Source organism: Prunus mume, linkage group LG2, assembly GCF_029339155.1.
Source record: "Prunus mume cultivar Tortuosa linkage group LG2, ASM2933915v1, whole genome shotgun sequence".
NCBI classification, from domain to species: domain Eukaryota; kingdom Viridiplantae; phylum Streptophyta; class Magnoliopsida; order Rosales; family Rosaceae; genus Prunus; species Prunus mume.
The window spans coordinates 7,000,394-7,020,132 of NC_142699.1; the positions used below are offsets into that span (position 1 = coordinate 7,000,394).

At 35.4% G+C, this 19,739-nt stretch overlaps 3 protein-coding genes across 5 annotated transcripts; 2 read left to right on the forward strand and 1 right to left on the reverse strand.

Annotated features, from left to right (window-relative positions):
- The first annotated feature begins 7,404 nt into the window (after positions 1-7,404).
- Positions 7,405-9,754, forward strand: LOC103319846 (WAT1-related protein At1g21890). The gene is made up of 7 exons (XM_008221440.2): positions 7,405-7,702; positions 7,835-7,897; positions 8,029-8,145; positions 8,298-8,535; positions 8,661-8,819; positions 8,945-9,096; positions 9,193-9,754. Exons 1-7 carry the CDS (start codon positions 7,491-7,493, stop codon positions 9,395-9,397), a joined length of 1,146 nt encoding a protein of 381 aa, XP_008219662.2. The 5' UTR covers positions 7,405-7,490; the 3' UTR covers positions 9,398-9,754.
- A 1,746-nt stretch (positions 9,755-11,500) lies between these two features.
- Positions 11,501-13,888, forward strand: LOC103319845 (ChaC-like family protein). Of its 2 annotated transcripts, XM_008221439.2 has the most exons (9): positions 11,501-11,876; positions 11,972-12,048; positions 12,282-12,335; positions 12,525-12,581; positions 12,677-12,717; positions 12,817-12,888; positions 13,204-13,283; positions 13,410-13,522; positions 13,669-13,888. In XM_008221439.2, the coding sequence occupies exons 1-8, from the start codon at positions 11,528-11,530 to the stop codon at positions 13,487-13,489; spliced, it is 810 nt and encodes a 269-aa protein (XP_008219661.2). In that variant the 5' UTR covers positions 11,501-11,527; the 3' UTR covers positions 13,490-13,522; positions 13,669-13,888. The 2 variants fall into 2 exon arrangements, with proteins under 2 accessions (XP_008219661.2, XP_008219660.2); XM_008221438.2 differs by having other exon boundaries at positions 11,502-11,876; positions 13,410-13,888.
- Positions 13,889-14,165: 277 nt separating this feature from the next.
- LOC103319844 (uncharacterized) lies at positions 14,166-19,673 on the reverse strand. Of its 2 annotated transcripts, none has more exons than XM_008221437.2 (9): positions 19,403-19,673; positions 18,071-18,176; positions 17,014-17,321; positions 16,701-16,806; positions 16,250-16,606; positions 16,095-16,171; positions 15,889-16,013; positions 15,164-15,406; positions 14,166-14,750 (listed from the first exon to the last, which is right to left on the reverse strand). In XM_008221437.2, exons 1-9 carry the CDS (start codon positions 19,525-19,527, stop codon positions 14,728-14,730), a joined length of 1,470 nt encoding a protein of 489 aa, XP_008219659.2. In that variant the 5' UTR covers positions 19,528-19,673; the 3' UTR covers positions 14,166-14,727. The 2 variants fall into 2 exon arrangements, with proteins under 2 accessions (XP_008219659.2, XP_088901229.1); XM_089045103.1 differs by having other exon boundaries at positions 19,400-19,672.
- Positions 19,674-19,739: the final 66 nt, after the last annotated feature.

The following is a 19,739-nucleotide window of genomic DNA, read 5'->3' on the forward strand; positions in this document are numbered from 1 at the left end:
ATGTTGGGGACACTAGGGTACCATTACGTTGTTAATTAGATTCTAAATATTATAAATTACAAGATTTATGTGCCCATTTACATGTTTATGCATATGGTTTACCATAACATGGTTAGCACAAATCAATACTATTGTAATTCCCTATGTGTGCTTGTAAAGATCCCATTACGATGAATTGGAAATGATGGACATCAAAGGTGTAAATGGGGTCCTATTTCAAGTAAACACATGTGTTTACTACAATAAGGACTAATATTACAATGTTGGGGAACTAAGGTACCATGAAGTTGTAAACTAGATCCTAAATCTTATAAATTTCAAGATTCATGTCCACATTTACATGTTTATGCATATGGTTTACCATATCATGTCAACCCTAACCTATATTATTATAATTCCCTATTTATGCTTGTAAGGATCCCATTACGAGTAATTGGAATTGGTGAACGTTAATAATGTAAATGGGGTCCTATTTCAAGTAAACATCTGTGTTTACTACAATAAAGACTAATGTTACAATATTGGGGAACTAAGGTACCATAACGTTGTAAACTAGATCCTAAATCTTATAAATTACAAGATTTATATCTGCATTTACATGTTTATGCATATGGTTTACCCTAATTCATAATATGGCAATCAGCAAATTATGCTTCTAATGATCGCAATTACGATGAATTGGAAAGGTAGACCTTAAAAATGTAAATGAAACCCTATTTCAAGTAAACACATGAGTTTACTAGAACAACGATTAATATTGCAATGTTTGGGAGTAATCCACCCTTTGATTGGCGTAAGGATCTAGAATATACCAAGTTTTCAAAAAATGTTGAACATGTTGTAGGTAATGTCTAACTGGCAAATTGATAGGTACTAATTGCATTCAAGTTTTCAAAAAATGTTGAATATGTTTTAGGTAACGTTAAAATCCCCCAGTACCTTAACTTGCTATAGTCGGTAACTTTTTTAATATAAAAACACTCAATTAGCATGTGTCATTAAAACATATGGTGTATCGGTACACCTGTGTACCATAGACGTTGCCAAGAAAATTAAGTCAAAATCTCAAGTCTTTAAGGACGGCAAACGGGCTAGGATAGGATAGGATTTAGTTTTCGTAGATCCTGGTGCTTTGCCGGCTTGTCTTTTGGCTTCAATGAATTGATCAGTTTACCAAAAAATTAGTATAGGAAGGTAATTTTTTTTGGGTAAAATACTTTTTTTATAACTTGGTTTTACATGAAAATTTAATTTGGTCACTGAGAAAAAAATTTAGCGAAATTGGTCATCGTGTTTTCCTAAGTTTACAATTTATAGACATTTCATTATCTTCAATTAAGTGCAGTTTTTAATTTTTTTTTTTTTATAAGAAGCATATGCAGTCTTCTTCCTCTAACTCAACGGGTTACGGTATATTGTGCTATTAGTGTTTAACAAATTGGGAGAAATTTTGGGTTGAAATCGAAATTGTGAGTTTAACCATATAGCACAAATATACCCTAGCTCGTTGAGTTAGATGAAGAAGATTGAACGTGCTTCGTAAAAAAATAAAATAAAATCTGCACGTAATGGAAGATAACGAAATTTCTACAAATTGTAAACTTTGGAAAACACAATGACTACATTTTTTTATCATCGACCAAATTGAATTTTCGTGCAAAACCCAATCTCAAAAAAAGTATTTAACCTAACTTTTTTTATACCTTATTTACGATATTGTGAAACTTAAAATCCAACTTTATCCTTCCCTCAAAAAGTAAATTAAAAGAACAAGAACATGATAATATAAAAACATTCTTCCACCATCTCAATGACCTCTCTTTGGTTGTCCCTCTCAGGGGTTTGGATACACCCTAGACTACAGTCTCTATCACGTCAACAGAAGCCAAGTCACACCCATTATAGAGCCTCTCATCCTGGGAGGCATGGTGTCATGGCCAAGCACCACACGCTGCTTCAGTGCAAAAGTACAAGAGTATTTGAGCTAAACTTTTTAAAGATAAAATAGCAATGTATCAAAAATAAATAAACAAAGAAGAATTTTCATGTGTGTTGTGACTAGCTAGGTGAGAAATTACTAAAAAAAAGTGGCTCTTTTTCAGTTTCGTTGTCCTCCAACCAAATACTTTGCATATACGTACATTGATAAATATTATCCTCTATTTGCCAAAGTTTACATATGCCTTATTACCAAAACTATGCTTTATCAGAAAGCAAGACTAAAGGTGATCGTTTGGTTAATGTTGGTTTTGGTTTTATAAACCCATCAGAAGTAAATTTGTTGATAAGAAGAGTACTTATAAGGCTCGTTTGAGTGTGACTCTAGACAAACCAATAATCACTTATATGAAGAATCATTTCCTTATGTAATCACTTTAAATGATTTTATGGAGAAGCTAGCACATGGGAGGTGCTTCTCTCTAGAATCACTCAAAATAACTTAAAAGTGATACGAAGAAACCATAAACAGAATCACTCCCAAACGAGTCCATAATTAATAGCTGACCATCCTTATTCTATGCAAGAAAATTATCTCACCTGCGACTTGGCGCAGGGACACTATTCTCTAGCCATATGGTATATAGATATCCAAACTTGCTTATATTAAGTGGAACAACAGAAAGCAACATGACAAATTACTATATACAATTGATTGGCTTTTAATTTGTGACCAAGTAATCATCTTTATGTAACATTATTATACACATGCTTTAGATCATGTTTATGACTCATCAAAAGAGCTCCTTTCGGTCGTTTACCCAACTTTCCATAGAATCACATGGGAAATCCGTAGTTTGATTACAGTTCCATGAGTATAAAATCAATTTCATATAGAATAATTTGACAATGGAATGTGATATAACTTGAACGGATGTCATGCATATAATTTTAAATAGTAGGCTGTTAAAGGATGTACGGAAATTCAATAACATTAAATATAACATATAATAAATAGTTCTATTATTAATAACATTAATATCTTTTTACCCTCACACATGTCGGACTATGTTGGTGGTTATAAATTAAGAACAATATTAATGTTGATACCGGACTATGTTAGTGGTTATAAATTAAGAACAATATCAATGTTGATGGTGGTAGTGAGCCGATAGTTAACGTATCATATCAAGCTAAGTTTACAAGAGAACATGAACCCCCATTTATATGTATAAAGCTGTAAATATCACTTGTACAGCATAGAAGCCACCCTCATTTGCCAAAGCATTGAGTTGCAAAGATGAAAAGACATCATGTGAAGGTGGAAATTGGTGCTAGAATTTGTCTTCATTGCGTGGAGGGAGCTGGCTCCTTTATTTTTATTTTTTATAATAGAATTAGTTCATCTTATTTTTGTGTTCCTCTTGACCTTCTTACTCTTTTCACAGTGCCATATCAAATAAAGGGAGGAGTAGGTATCTTTCACTTGCAATGCATTATGCATATAGTGGAGATGGAACAATTATTTGTTCTTATTTTACCTTTTATATAATTATAAAATAATTCAATCGTTTTCCACTATTGGCAGGTAACCTAACTGAGAATGCCAAGTAAAATTTATATATTAAAAATACTTTTTATAAATAAAAAAATTGTTAACGCTGCCTTATCCAAATTATCATTTATCTCCGACTCGAGGTTGTAGGTATGCCCTGACGTTGGTGGTGAGAGAGCCAATCTCCCCCATAAACTTTTTGTCATTAAATAAAAAAAAATTCCTTCATCTGGATTTGTTTCTGGATATTTTTGCTTTTATTTAAAAACGCACTCAATTATTATGTATATGATAAAGTTACACCCAAGATAAGATACTCTTGCTCGCTTTTATATACTTTTTTTTTCATACACGCTTTTGAAAAACGTGTAACTTCCATAATTTATCTGGTATAAGAAAACTTTTTATAATACTAAAATACTGTTTAAATCTCCTTATTAAACTTTTTTCATAAGTTTTGTTTTCTTCTTTTAACTTCCATAGGTCTATAGTAGATTTTAAATTACGATTAATATTCTGGATTATTAGTAATTTTCATCACATTACACATGCATGTCGATTATGTAATTTTTCCAGTATAATCTCATTAGCGTGTATAATTTTTCATCACTCTCGATTCAAACTTTTCTATTACGTTATTCATGTGCATCCAGTTATAAATTAATATTCTTGGAAATGATTGGGAAAAGACAAAGGAGGCGCCCTCACCTAAACAAACACTAGCTAATTGCAATTACATCATTTTCCACTGCATGCTTCCTTCCCCCACCAAAGCACTCCTAGAAGCACATCTATGTTGCGCCGCGTAGACAGAGAAAATTGAAGTATTAAATAACTGCCACGTATCGTTCCGTATGATTCCGTGCTTATCAAACCACGGAACGAAGCGGTCTTAGTCAATTCCTATTCTGCCACGTGGCCACAAGTCCATCGCTCTTTCCCTCTTGCACCCTCAGATCAGGCGATTCGCTGAGAGGCTTCTGCAGACCGCTGCATAAGGTGGTGTTCCCGTACAATGTGTCCTCACGAAGTACCACATTAAAAGTCTCTGTTTTGTTGTGTGCGCTTGCAACCCACAGCCCACAAACAAAAGTGGAACACCTTGTCATGAGTGAGACATTTTCCTACACGATCGCAACACTCCGTGACATGCTAAAATACATACGTATAATGTACAAATTTACGCAAAATATTATAACATGTTCACAAATGTTCACACTCGACAAACCTTAAATTTGACGAACAATATTAATGAATTCGTAGTAACATCATACAGACATGTCAGACACATAGAATAGTGTGCTACCATCACGCATAAGAATTTTTTTCGATTGAGACAGTCACCCTCCTCTATTGTCCGTACATTTCTTTTTAAACTTGAGTGCTTGAATTCCTATTTGTGAGGTATGATTCCACTAAGCTTGAGTTGTTGTTGGAATCCAAGTACGAAAGCACCCACTTGGCCAATTGTTGGGATTAATTTGTTTCCCTTCCATTAATTTCATATTTCATTTCATGGGTAAATAGTAGTTAAGCATTCACTAAACATGCCATCCACGATTTTATCATTATTATTATTATTATTATTTTTATTTTTATTAGTTGCGTTTCTCTTTCAACAATCACACACCAACGCACTTGTTGATGAATGTAGCCCAAAAATATACTTACATGCATGTATGTCCCCTTTTTTTTCTTTTTTTTTTTTTTTCCAATCAAAGTTCATTAAAATTCCAAAAATGGGAAGGAAACAAATAGAGAATACAAGGCCGAAAATGCCAATGCAGAAAACAAAGTAACACAAATACAGGGAAGATTAAACTAAGAACCAAAACATTCTAGAATAACAAATCTTCCTCATACAAAATCAAAACAAAATATAAAACCGAGCCACCGTCACCACAAAAAGATCATAGACCGCACCTACCGCACCAATATGGCCACAAAGGAGGGAATTCACATCCTCCACACAATTCGCATGTATGTCCTTTTTTCTTTAAACTTAACAATCTTTAAAGAAGCAAAACAAAAACAACCCAAGTTGCCAAACATCTAAATCTCTTTAGGTTGAATCAAACAAATCCAAACGTTATTTAGAGTCAAACAGTATTCTATGTGATTGACAATAAGTCCAAGTCCTTGGTTGTAAACTATTAAACAAATTCAACAGCACTAAGAAAAATTGTACACATATTTCTTTTGCTTTTTCACTTTTATTCTCATCTTCATCAAATTTCAACCGTTAAGTAAAGATAGTAGAAGAAGAAGAAAAAAAAAGTCTTTACAATGGATCTGTTTTAATGAACTTTGTAAAATCGAAAGATGGAAGTTTAGCTTAAGACTTTACGAGATTTCAAGCCTTTTCATCTATTGTCAATAAGTTTTGAGTTGGATGTTGACGTTCTAATATGGTATCAGAATCAGATTATCTATGTGACAAGTCCAACAGGCCCACACGCTACCATGTCATGTGTTAAGCATATTTTGTTAAAAATGAGATGATCTTTATAGACAAACAATAAATAATGGCACAAACATGATATCCAAAATGTTTTAGTACAATTATGCTTTCGTTTCATATTCTCATTCCTACCTAATATCTAGTCACACACAGAGACATACAGCAACAAGATCACTAGACATCTTATCATCCATATATTTGAAGCCATTCAAAGGGCTCGTATATGCTTTGTTAAAGAATGAATAGACAGCCCACAAACATTGCCAATAAGAAACTTAGTTTTCAATCACAATGATGAAAGAAAGATGGAGTATATATATATATATATATATATATATATATAAAATTAGATATATCTTAATTATAATTACCATTTTAAACTATTTTTATAAAAGGATTAATTGAAGTAGTTGGAAGAAGATTGTTTCGATTACCACTCATGTGTAATTACATCACACGAAACATTTCTAGAAGATGATCTCTTTATGCAAAACACTTTGATTTGGTGATTAATTAATTTTATGGGAATGTGTGGTTCTCCACTCATGAGCAATCTATACCAAGTTAAATTTTCACACTTTGTTAACTCTCAAATAAACAGTGAGCTCCTCTTGGCCATGTCTTTCAAGTGGTGGCCACTCTTAATAGCACCCATTTGCTTCACCACCCCGACATTGGAAACCCTCTTGCTTTCATACCTCATCAAGCAACACCACTAATTCTATATTTCATTTGCATCCCCACTTTCCACAAACAAATAAAAAGCCAAAAAACCAACAAAAAAATAGAAAAAGAAATAAGCTCATAATCCATATGCAAACGTGTAGTGAGTGAGTCTCATGGTGAATGCTGACAATGATACTCTCAGTTTGTACTTTGTAGATCCAAGCCCTTGGGACCAAAATTGAATGAAATAAAATTTGTAATTCATCATGTCACATGAATCCCCCCATTATGTCCAAATATTACACGAAAATAAATCCAAAATGTGACCTATTTATGAACCATTGAATTGGTCTAAAATTGAATGTTAAAAATGTGGAGGCAATTGAATCAAAGCATTGGAATTACCATATATTTCTTCACTTAACCCCAATTTGAGATTGATATTCAAATTAGTCATGGTTCGCAGAAATTCTCCCATGGATTGAGGAACAAGATTGATAACGTCGGCAACCTTTTTTCAGATGAAGGATCCAAATTATGACTTATTGCTTGTAGGACCCCAATAAAAAGAGCCCTTACATCTATTTTCGTATAGGAATCCACATAAGAGTCTACAACGACGTCGACTGTAATTGCTTGGATTAGGGTTTCTTTATTTATTGTTATAATGGATAAGATAATCCAAAATATTAGTGCTCTTGGACATGTAGGAAGAAGAAACAGCTAGCCTTGTCATAATTTATATTTTATGCTTTTTGGGTTCTATAAAAGGGCATTCTCATTTTAGTGTTGGCAAGCTCAGACAAGTACTAGTATATTGTTAGAAAACTAGTACTAGAAGAAGCTCAGAGAGACAGAGAGAAATTGAAAATGGGAGACCAAATTGCAAAGGGAAAATTGGCTCTATTTCTTTACAAGATAAAGCCTTACTTAGCTATGATCTCTTTGCAATTTGGGTATGCAGGCATGTACATTATCAGCATGGTTGGTTTGAAGCGTGGCATGAGCCACTTTGTCCTTGCTGTGTACAGGCATTTGATTGCCGTGGTTGTGATTGCCCCATTCGCACTTGTTCTTGAAAGGTCTCTATATTTCTCTCTTTTCCTTCATCTCTTCTCTTCCACAAAGAGACATGCATGCGTATAATATATATATATATATATATAATTAATTATGATGCTATTTAAACTTACTGTTTTCAACTATTTTGGCAGGAAAATAAGACCAAAACTGACCCTACCGATCTTCCTAAGAATAATGGTGCTTGGTTTTCTCGAGTAAGCCACCAGAACACGTAGCATTTTGTTATACGCAACTCCAAAAAAAAATAATGAATATTAATTTGCATGTGGACTATATGTTTAAGGTAATAGCTAACTTTTGTTTTAAATGTGATCACTACCTGCAGGCCAGTGTTTGCTCAGAATTTATACTTTGTGGGAATGACATACACCTCAGCAACATTTGCATCTGCCACTGCTAATATTCTCCCTGCCATTACCTTCATTTTTGCACTTCTTTTCAGGTAAAAGTTGATATACTTTCATCTCATATTCATCTAAGGCATATGCACTAGCAATATTGAACTGTTGAACTCAATTAATGAATGCAATTGAGATGACTTACCTTTTTCATAGATTATTAATTTAATCACTTTATCATTCTCTCATTATTTAGGTTAGAAAAAATCAATTTCAAGAAGATCCCGAGTGTAGCAAAGGTGATCGGAACTGTAATCACGGTCATGGGAGCAATGGTGATGACATGGTACAAAGGTCCTATTGTCGAAATCATAAAGGGACAAACACAAGGCCACCACAACACCACCGCTTTATCTGCCGAACAACATTGGATCACCGGCACTTTCATGCTCCTAGCCCGTTGCTGTGGTTGGTCTGGTTTCTTCATCCTACAAGTGAGTATCTAGTAAAGGATTGTGTATTTTTCAGCACCTCATTGTTAAGTTGGCTGGCCAGCTAGCTAGACTCAAATGTTCATCATATGAACTAATTTGAATATTATTTTTTGTGTTTGGTGCAGTCGTTTACGCTGAAGCTATACCCAGCAGAGCTCTCTCTCACTGCTTTGATATGCTTAATGGGTGCATTGGAAGGTGCCGTAGCCACGTTCATACTAGAACACAACATGAGTGTTTGGGTTATAGGCTGGGACTCCAGGCTAATTGCTGCTGGTTACTCTGTGAGTACCAATATTTCATCATATTATTACAAGTGTTTATAACAAGTTAAATAAATACAAGCAATTTCCTTATTGGGTTTTTGGAAAGGTGTTTGACAAAATGAATCTTATTATATTGTGATTAGGGGGTGGTTTGCTCTGGAATTGCATATTACGTGCAAGGTATTGTGATGAAGGAACAAGGTCCGGTTTTCGTGACGGCTTTTAGCCCGTTGGCCATGATCATCACCGCCGCCCTAGCCGCCGTCATTTTAGCCGAGCAAATCCACCTTGGAAGGTATAGATATATACGTCAATACATGCATGTGGGTTTTTAGGGCAAATATTATGTACTCTCTTGTGCTTAATGGTGCATTATTTTGTTGTGGTGCAGTATACTTGGAACTATTCTCATAGTCATTGGCCTCTATGCTGTTGTTTGGGGGAAAAGCAAAGATCCCACAGCCTCCTCACTGTTGATCGAAGATGAGAAAGTTGTTGCTCTTGAACTACCAGTCACTGTTGATAACAAAACTGATGGTACTGGACCTCCAGGGGACTTCATCAAGGTTCCAATTAAAGCACAAGAATCATGCTAATATATCCAAGATTAATTCCTACAGAGGTTTAAAATTTTCAAGATCTCATTAAGTGAGACTGTATTTTCTTCCCCACCTTTTTTTTTTTTTTTCCTTTTTCCCTGCTTCAGGAAATTTGTATAAGGTAATTTTAAGGGATAAAATCCGGATTTGATCGCCTTTGTAACAAAAGGTGGATTTACCATCAAATCGTCTCATAAAAACAAATGAGAGACTTGTGTACTTTTTGACTGTACCTTTGAGAATGTGAGAAATATATATATATATATATATATATATGTATATCCTACTACTACTATGTTTGCCTACATCTTTGCCTCTATTCTTCAACTCTCTTTTTAATAGATCTTCTTTCAATTTGTTCTTTTGTTTTAGTTTATCTCCCAAGAGTTTGTGCTCATGATACCTGAAAAGGTTAAGGTTAAGGATTGCAACAGGATAAGCTCATCCATGTTCTTAACCATAAAGACAAAGGTAGAAAACGTTACAAACTGTATCGATTAAAAGTGTTATTTGGTCAAAAACAAAAAACAGTCTATATGCTCGAGCTTTAAGGCTAATCTTGATCTTTTTTCCCCCATTTGTTTTGCTCCTTAAATATTCAATTTAGGCTTAATCACTGTTTTACTCCTAGAACGAACGCTAGCTCGGTCTCACTTTACCCCTTAAAATAGAAATTTTCTCACCCCATAATCTTTAAAAATTGAGGAAATTTTCTCACTTTACCACTTTTGTCCATTTATGTCCACAAATAGTTAAGTGTGCTGAATTTGTACAGGCATTTTTTGTAATAAAAAAACTTTAAAATTCAAATTAAATATAAATAACAAATTTTAAATATTTTATAATTTTTTTGGGTTAACAAACCTCCTTTTCTCTTTCTTTCTTTCCCTGTCAGCTCACCAGCCCTCACCTCCATCTTCCCTCTCTTCCCTCTTCGGTCAACCCTATCCCCAAAGCACCCAACCCAGCCCCGCCACCCAGCCACCCCACTCCCCCTCCCCCTCTCGTTGCCCCCACTTCCCTCTTCACTTTCCTTCAATTTCAATAAAAAAGAATAACCCAATTGAATATGGTGGATTGAGCCCATCAAACTGAATTAGAATCGGATGATGATGATCAAGGAAAAGAGAGAGGCGTAGAATATAGAAGAGCTACAATTACTAAAATGCCTATACCACATTAGCACACTTACAGTTTTGTGGACGGAAGTGGTAAAGTGAGAAAGTTTAAACAATTCTAGGGTTTAAGTAAGAAAATTTTAATTTCATGAGGTAAATTGAGACCAAATGTCCGTTACAAGGGGTAAACAATAATTAAGTCTTTAATTTATGTATGGTGAACTTAAGGGTGTGAAGACCATTGAAGCCCATGTCGAAAAAATATATAGCAAAAACCATGCAAACACACATACCCTAATTGAAGCTCCAAAATTTGGCCATCCTCAGCCTACCATGAAAGTGTTTTAAACCTAAGTGGCCAATAATGAAAGGAGAAAATTAAAAGAGTGTGAGGGGTTGTCAGCCGATACAAGTGAGTCTCACAATGCATTACTAATTGACAATAATCGCTAGCACGCATAGGATACTATAGTTGGCACAACTTATCATGTTATGATATGATTACTTGATTTTGCCTTTTAATTTCCTCATATCATTTTTTAAATATAAATTTATAAATAAACTCAATCTAGACATGTATTTATAAAAAAATCCAAACACTATTTAAACATAGAAACACACCCAAAATCAACCCCAAAGTCAACAATTGTATATTTTTTGGGTGTGTTTATAAATGGGTTTTGAGTGTGTGTAATAATAGGTTTTGGGTGTGTTTATAAAGTGTTTTGGTGTTGGATTTTTTATAATTTCAGCTCCCATTTTGGGTATTTGAGTGAAACTCGCTTTTTTAAACATACTCCTTACAAAATAACATATGTAACCAACAGTCACTCACACGCACACACGCAAGTCTTGCGAGCACTTGTCATGTCATCATTGGTTAATTGATTTTGTCATCATACCACATATTAGAACATACTATATACAAAATGACATGTGTAAGAAGAACATGGCAATTTTCAATTTTTTTTTGGTCTGAATGGCAATTTTCAATTGGGGCTAACTAGAAATGAGATTGGAGAGAGAGCAGACAAACAACATGGCGCAGGCGCTAATAAGCAGGTCTCTCTTTATTCCTATTCCACTCTGCCCTCCAATCGCATCAGCTTTGTTTACCCCAAAAAACAGAACAAAAACAAAAACGCATCAGCTTTTCTCTAGAGAAGAGAAGACCCAACTCACTGTGGCCCACTCCTGTTGTGGAGGAAGTGAAGAGTTAAGAAAGAAATTGGATTGGAAAAGCTCAAAAATGGTGATGTGGGTATTTGGGTATGGCTCTCTTATCTGGAAGGCTGGTTTTAACTACGATGAGCGCCTCGTCGGCTTCATCAAAGGCTATCGCCGTGTCTTCTACCAAGGTCTCTCTCTCTCTCTCTCTCTGTGTTTGTGACAGTGTGAGTTGATGAAGTTTTCAATCTGTTCTTGTTTTCTTTGGTGGGTTTGTTCCTGTTAGGCAGTACGGACCACAGAGGGACGCCTGAGTATCCAGGTAGAACAGTGACATTGGAACCTGCAGAGGGAGAAGTTTGTGTAAGTTTTTTCAACCAACTTCAATACCCACATTCAGATTTTTGTCAATCTGGTCATTTTAATTTTCTATTAGTCTGCTGATCAATGATATGATCATAAAAATCAGAGCTTGTTTTACATGTCTCCCTATAGAATAGGATGCTGTAGTGATTTCATTATATGATTTTGAAATTATCAAATGAGACCAAGCATAAAAGTTTATTATTAATTTCTTTTGTTTTGTGAGTTTGTAGTGGGGAGTTGCCTACAGGATCGCAAATAAGGAAGATCAAGAAGTTGCTATAACGGTAGAGTCGTATATCTTAAAGAATTCATCTTGATTGTAATTGGGTTCTTGTGCTAGTTCATAATCTGTTGCTCTCTTTGTGATGTGCGTGTGTGTATGTTCTTATGCTTTTGTGTGACTGCATTTACTTTACTAAAATTGTTCAAGATTCCAATGCTTTTTCGCTATGTCTTTTCGTTCCAATTCACAGTATTTAGAAGTGAGGGAGAAGCAGTATGACAAGAAGGCTTATCTTGATTTCTTCACCGTAAGTCTAATAGATAGAGATCCCTTTATGATCATTGGTGTGTCCTCTAGAATTTTTATCATTCTTGTCTGTTAACATACTGGAATTTATTTCAGGAGCCAAATGCTACAACTCCAGCTGTTTCAGATGTAATGGTGTAAGTAGCAAAAGTGACCAAGAACTTTCTGCATCTTCATTCATGTTTTGTGTTTGCGTTTAATCCAACCAGATCAGAACTGACACTGTCGCTATGTAGATACATTGCCTCTCCAGACAAGAAACATAATGTGAACTATTTGGGCCCTGCATCCATTGAAGAGATTGCCAAGTACGTAAATTTCATCTGTTCATGTGCATTTCGATTGATGTAGCAGAAATATATCTATCAACCTTATTTGGTTAACTTTTGATTCGAAATACTCAAGGCATAAATGGAACTAGGAGCATCTTGCCTCTATATTATGATGGCTTTTTATTTGAAGTCTGTTTTGTTGAAATTCTGGATTATCAGATAACATTAATATTTACTGTGACATGAAGATAGCTAATTAAGTAATTATCTGTATGGCTAAGTCCTTAATCAGTTTAAATCATAACAAAATATGGCATTGACCGCACTGCATCCTTTCCCGTATATCTGCAGACAAATTGTTCAGGCTGAAGGCCCCTCAGGGCCTAATAGAGACTACCTGTTCCAACTTGAACAGGCCCTTCTTCAAATTGGTAAGGTTATTTTGGTGCCCCAAAATTTATTTATTCAGTCATTTTAGTTTTGTATACTACTCTTCATCAAAATAAGTTTGTCTTTCTTCACTCGGCTTTTTTCCCCTCTAATTTTTCCTGCCACAGGATGCAAAGACGCTCATGTAATGGATCTTGCAAGCGAAGTAAGGCGCATCCTTTCAGAGAGGGAGCTGACTTCAACATAAAGCCATGAACAAAGAAGCGTATTGATTTCACAGGTCCTCCAGCAGAGCAATTATTCATATATGAATCTATTAGGAAACTAATTTTTAAGTAGCCTTTGTTGATTAATTCTGGATGGCACTGTGATATCCATCATCCTCAATTCCTCGTTTCTAAACTCTTGTTCATGTTGAATTGTTAGACGTGACGGGAGTCATCCAATTAGTAGAAACTGTGACAGTTAGCTTGAAGGGCTCCCATGGACCATGAGAATGACAGTTAGTTTGAAGGGTTCCCATGGACCATGAGAATGTGAACGTATTTCAATTCTATGTTGCAAAGGTTCACTACCCGTTTGAGTGTAAATTGACAGTGCGACAGTTCTATTCACAAATAGATTACTGGATATGAGTTTCACTTGACCTTCTGTATGTCAACTCGAAATGTATTGAACCGATTTACAGCCTCCAATTTCACCAGTTTACAACCTGCCCAACGTGGTCTATTGGGTCATTTGCTTCAATTCTGATCCTAGTAACACTGTTAGATACTAATGTAAATCCCAAGCAGGAGAAAAAGATCCTTTCCATGAACTCACTCTCTGATTTTGCATCAAGCCCCTTGCAGGCCTAGCAGTGTCCATGAGAAATTTATTAACTGGAAATGGTCAATCATTCCATTAGCATGGAGAATCAAAGCTAAAAGTAAATCAGACAGCTTGCATTTCACATTAACCCTGGTAACGATCAATATTCCAATTCAAATACAGTAAATAGAACATTACAGAAGTGTAAATACCATCAAAAGTGAAACCAAGAAGTCAAATCCATATCATCACACGCAGATGAAGTTGCCAAACAAGCTTGTTTGATGCTCCTCAAGTACAATCCATCCAACTCCGAAAAAATAGCTTTAGCAACTCCAGCAAGATGGATGGCTTTTTCAACCACCCGGACACACCAATTTGCTGATATAATAATCCCTACTTCTGTGTGCAAGGACTTGTTTTGGTGGTAAGTCTAATCAAAATGGGGCCAGCAAACAAATTAATAAACATAGAACACAACTAATACCATTTTCCCGACAGCACAACTATTGATAGCTAATTTAACTGAAAGTTATCAGTGCCACTTCATCACTGCTATTTAGTCCCCCACCCTTAAGAAATATCACATAAAGCTATATTGATTCTACATTGTACAATAATAATTTAAAACTAAAACTCCTGTGCTAGTATTCTGCAAATCTGCTTATGCAGAATTTAATCACTGTCATCAGCATCATCTGCATAAATACAGGGAAGACTTGGTCAGAAACCCATGATGTTAGGTAAAGAAGTCAACTCAAAGACTAACATATAATAGATCGACAGCACAGTACAACATATACTAATCCCACCAAGATAAACATTTAAACTTGTATTTATGACTTTCCGATACAAGTTTAATCTGCCCAATGTAAGGAAAACAGGGTTAAAGTTTCCTCTTTTGCTAAAGTTTAATCAGTTCAATGTAGTTCTTCTCTGCATGCGTAGTCTATAATCAATATATCCCATGCTTTGATCTCTGTAAGTGTGTAATGAATTGCATGGATAACATTGCAGAAGCACCGTAAATTAGAAAATTCTCATCCTCATAGCCCTAGCTGTCATTTATTATAGGTAGCGTAGGACATTAATTTATGAACTTAACACTTACCCTCATCACTATGGTTGTTATCGCTATTACCATTGTCCTCGTCTTCAACCTCATTCACTTCTTCATCATTGTCATCATCTGTATCTTCAGAATCTTCAGAATCACTATCAACTGGTATTTTGGGCTTTGGTGGAGGTACAAAACTAGTTGTGGACCTTCTACGTGAACTAGTTACAATATTGCTCATGTCAATGCCTTCAAGTTCTTTTGCCCTTTCCTTTTTCTTTTTGACTTCTTTGATTTCTGAAATAAGAGGACAGGAGATATCAATCTTTACAAGTATGAGCAAGTGAGGAAGTAGTAACAATCACAGTGAATCACAAAACCTAAGACCACAAAATTTCCCTTCCCATGATACATTTGAAGTTTTTTAGATGATATTGAATGCACTCATCATATTTCCTTGTCTACTCAAGAATCAATATATGCAAGTTCGTTATGTTATCAGTCCTTAACCCATTCAGAGCTCATCCTTATCCACAGAAACCGATGCCATCCATGGGAACCGCATTGCCATACATGTGAAAGATGATAAGGACTAACCAAGGATTATGATTCGTCCCTCTCAAAGACTTGAAGGAGCACTATGTATCACAACACCCATGTTAATCCCCTAGCCCAAATTTCCAGATGAAAAGACCCCTAGGTGAGCTGCCGAACTCAACAACTGAAAATTCCTTGCTGTACCATCTTGAATGTCTAAACTACTACATTTCAATACTCACCTTTCTCAGTGGGATGTGCAGATAATCCTTCTTTAGAGAGTATCTCCTCCAACTCCTTTACCAGGTGAGCTTCACGTTTGCTCTCAGGCACCTGCTTGACTTTCTTGTAAACTGAAGGGGCAACGCTGTATGACAGACATAAAAATCATAATGGTAACAATGACCAAGGTGAAAGTTTTATAAATAGAGAGTCAAAGATGAAAAACCTCATTCCACATGCTTTAATAACTGATCTTAGGTGCTCCACACGTTTCCCATATGCAGGTGTTGAAACTTCTTTCTTCTACAATTAGTTAAAACAGTAAGAATATATGAAAGATAAAACTTACTTTTAAGGTTCAGAAACATACTAAGTAATTACCTTGACAGGTTTTTCCGCAGATGACTGAGACTGATCATCTTCAGAGACATTTCCACTGACTTCTGCATCACTTTTGTCCTCTGGTTCTGTTTCAGAAGGTTTGATACGCTTCTTTCCAGAGATATTGGTCTCATTAGCCATTCTTTTCCGTTTCTTCAGATCATTAGAGTTCTGCATCTTTCCTTTTGGAACACTTTTGTTTCTAGGTTTTACTTCATCTTCTTCCTCATCACTTTCATTATCCGAAGAGCCAGAACTCTCATCGCTTCTGACCTTGGTAGATGCTTTTCTCTGAACACTCTTCTTAACATTTTTTTTGACAGGCGCGGGTTCAGAAATTTCACGAGATTCTAGAACCTGAAAAACAAGATATTTGTAGAAAAGGACAACAACAATGAATGTACGCGGCACTTCCAGAATTTCATGATGCCTCAATAGAAACTTATCTCACCTTGTCTAAATGCTCATTGATAAACTTCTTACAGGGATCAAGAGTATATTTCTCAAGCTTAAGATCTTCCTCCAAAAGTCTGCGAAGTCCAGCCATAGTAATCTTCCTGCAGAGAGAGGGAGAGAGAGAGGGGATAAATTATGAGTACTTAATCAAATCATAATCACATGGAAAATTAACATCAAATACACAAATCAAATAGACACCAATGCAAATCAAAAGCAAAAAAGAGAAAGAACATGCATGAAGAATCAGTATACTAATGCAATAGAAAGCAATAACTGATAATCAGTTCACAGGAGAAGCAGCATACTCGGAATTAGCTTTGATATAAGAAACTCTTTTTCTAAGGGCTGACTTTATCACAGTCTCACTTGGAGCCCTTTTGCTTTTGGTGCTTTTAGTTTCCTCAGTTCCAGATTTGGCTGTTTTATTCCCTGCTAGAAGGCCCATTACAGGAGAGTCTTCCATTTTCTCCTCATCTTCTGAGCAAGTTTCCTTCACATCTTTATTCGACTTATACCCTTCAGGAGATTCTGCTGCTTCCCCTTTAATTAGACTTTTTTCATCAGTCTCCCCAGAACTCTTTGAGGTATTGTCATCACCAGCACCTTCTAAGCACTAGCATTTCAAATAGAATAAATTCAATGAAGAGATGACATGTTGGAACACAAGAAATATTTGGACTCTGATTAAAAAAAAAGTTACTAGACAATTAATAAAACAAATTAAATAACAGAAGAGGTATACAAACCACAACAACAGGGAAAATAGCATTTCCAGAGCTCATGGGAATATGGAAATTTTGGTTTTAGTGATTGAATGGGCCTGGCAGGCCCAAAAGGTATTTCTAAAGAAAATCTCTGAGTCAGAAAAAAATTCTGACATTTATTTGAACTGAAACAAATTTTCCAACATGAAACTTCCCAGACATGTGAGCATTTCCTTAGTTTTGTTAGGAAAATTGAGTTAAAGCCATCAACAAAACAATCGAGGAAAAATGTGTTCCACATGGTAGTTTTGTAGAACACACCAAACAACATAAAAAATTAGTGACTAAAGTTTTTGTAACCAAAAAAAAGTATATTACCATATTGGAAAACTTTTCTGTCAAAACAAGCAGAGACTCCCAAATTTTGTAAACTTCTAGTGTACTTTTTTTATTCTGTTTTGGTCAGAGAAACATACTTGAGAAAAACTAAATGTTCATGAATCTCAGAAAGTTTTCTACAAAAGAAAAATTCCATTCAAACAAACATCGAAGAAACTTAACATCTATAAAATATTTCCAATCCAGAAAAAGTTTCCATCAAAACTTAACAAGACAGCGAATAGTCTTAGTAAATGAGAACAATGAGCTTCAATATTACCTCCACCAAGTGTTCTTTGACAAATCTTTTGTGCACATCCAATGCAAATGTCTCCAACCCCAAGTCTTTCTCTAACAATCTTCGGACGCCCTCAAAAGTCAAAGAACTGCATTTCAAAATAAAATTGTAATAAATAATCCGACCATGGACAGCTCTGACATGCTCAAGCCACCAATGATGGAGTAACAAGAATGTTTAAATTAAATTCATCCATTTCAATTTTACTGAACATAAATAACTGAACAAATTGCTAAATGCATTAATGACATAACCATTAACCATTTCAAGAAAACCTGATGTTTGGGTTATATGCAGACCTAAAAGAAGTAAGTAAACCCTAAATCCACAAGTTCATCTAACCTAAATGTACAAGCACTTCAACGTCATTTTGAAGTTTCAAGGGAACTACATTACTTCTTGTGCTTCCCTTTGAAACCATTTCGATCAAATTTACAATGAGGGAACCATTGCGATCAAGTGGCGATTAAGAAGAGGAATTTCGCAATGTGGTCATAGAAGTTGAGCACAAGGTAAGCAAGCGAATGAAGAACAGCAAGGGGTTACCCAAAAAATCAAACCTATTTCAATATTTGACACTACCCAGGTTGAAAATAAGTAATAAATAACAATTAAAAAAACACTGGGAATTTGAATTCTTGGAACTCATTTTGGGGTTTCAACGGTTAGGGTTTCAATCCGATAAAGAAAGGCAAATATGAACCATACAAATTAGGTCAAAAGACATTAAAGAATTTGATAATCACTGCAGTGGGAAACAACTGGAACAACTCTTACAGTTGGATTATGACATTGGCGGATTCTGGTATGTTGGTAGGCAGATGAAGTAATTGACTCTGTTTGAGTTGCTTTCTCGGTTGTAAACAAAATAATTTTGCTTTGTGTAGTTTTTTAAGAGAATGATTAAATATGTCAGTGTAAGGTGTGCTTCACTTTGCCCAAATGCAGAGTTTGCCTCTCACCGGTGACTTGCTTTTCTATGACCCAAATAAAGCATAGAGCGTGTAGAACACTCCGAAGCTTCAAAACCCTAAACAAAACAACTGAGCATACAGGCACTATGAACACAAAACACATTGCAAACAGCACCATACACTTAAAAACACTTGCATCCACACACTGGCTCTTAATCAAATCCATAACACGCATAATTAAAAACTAAAAACATACACAAGCTTGCAGTAGAAAGAAAACCAATCCTAAAGAGTTCTCATAGACACATTTCTGGAATAAATAAATAAATATCAGTAATATTTATTTTCACTAAATTTATTCAAAAGAAAACAAATTCAGAGAGAGAGAGAGAGAGACTACTCGGATTGTTCTTTGAAGTAAGGGACGCGTGAGCGCATAGCATCCTTAATCTGGGACTGGATATCGTGCACCTCCTGCTTCACTTGTTTCACAGGGCTCTCGCTATCTTGCGCGTCCTCCGCCATTTTACTACAAACTCCCTCTCTCTCTCTCTCTCTCTCTCTCTCTCTCTGTGTATCAGAAGAAGAGCTTCCCCTCTCTCTCTGTGCTAAAAACGTGCGAGTAGAGGGCCAAAGGAGCGAAGGAAGGGGAAGAGTGAGGAGTTTGTATACCGTGTATATGCTGACACCGCAATACGGTACTTATTGCGTATAACGCAAATAATTGAAAGAAAGAG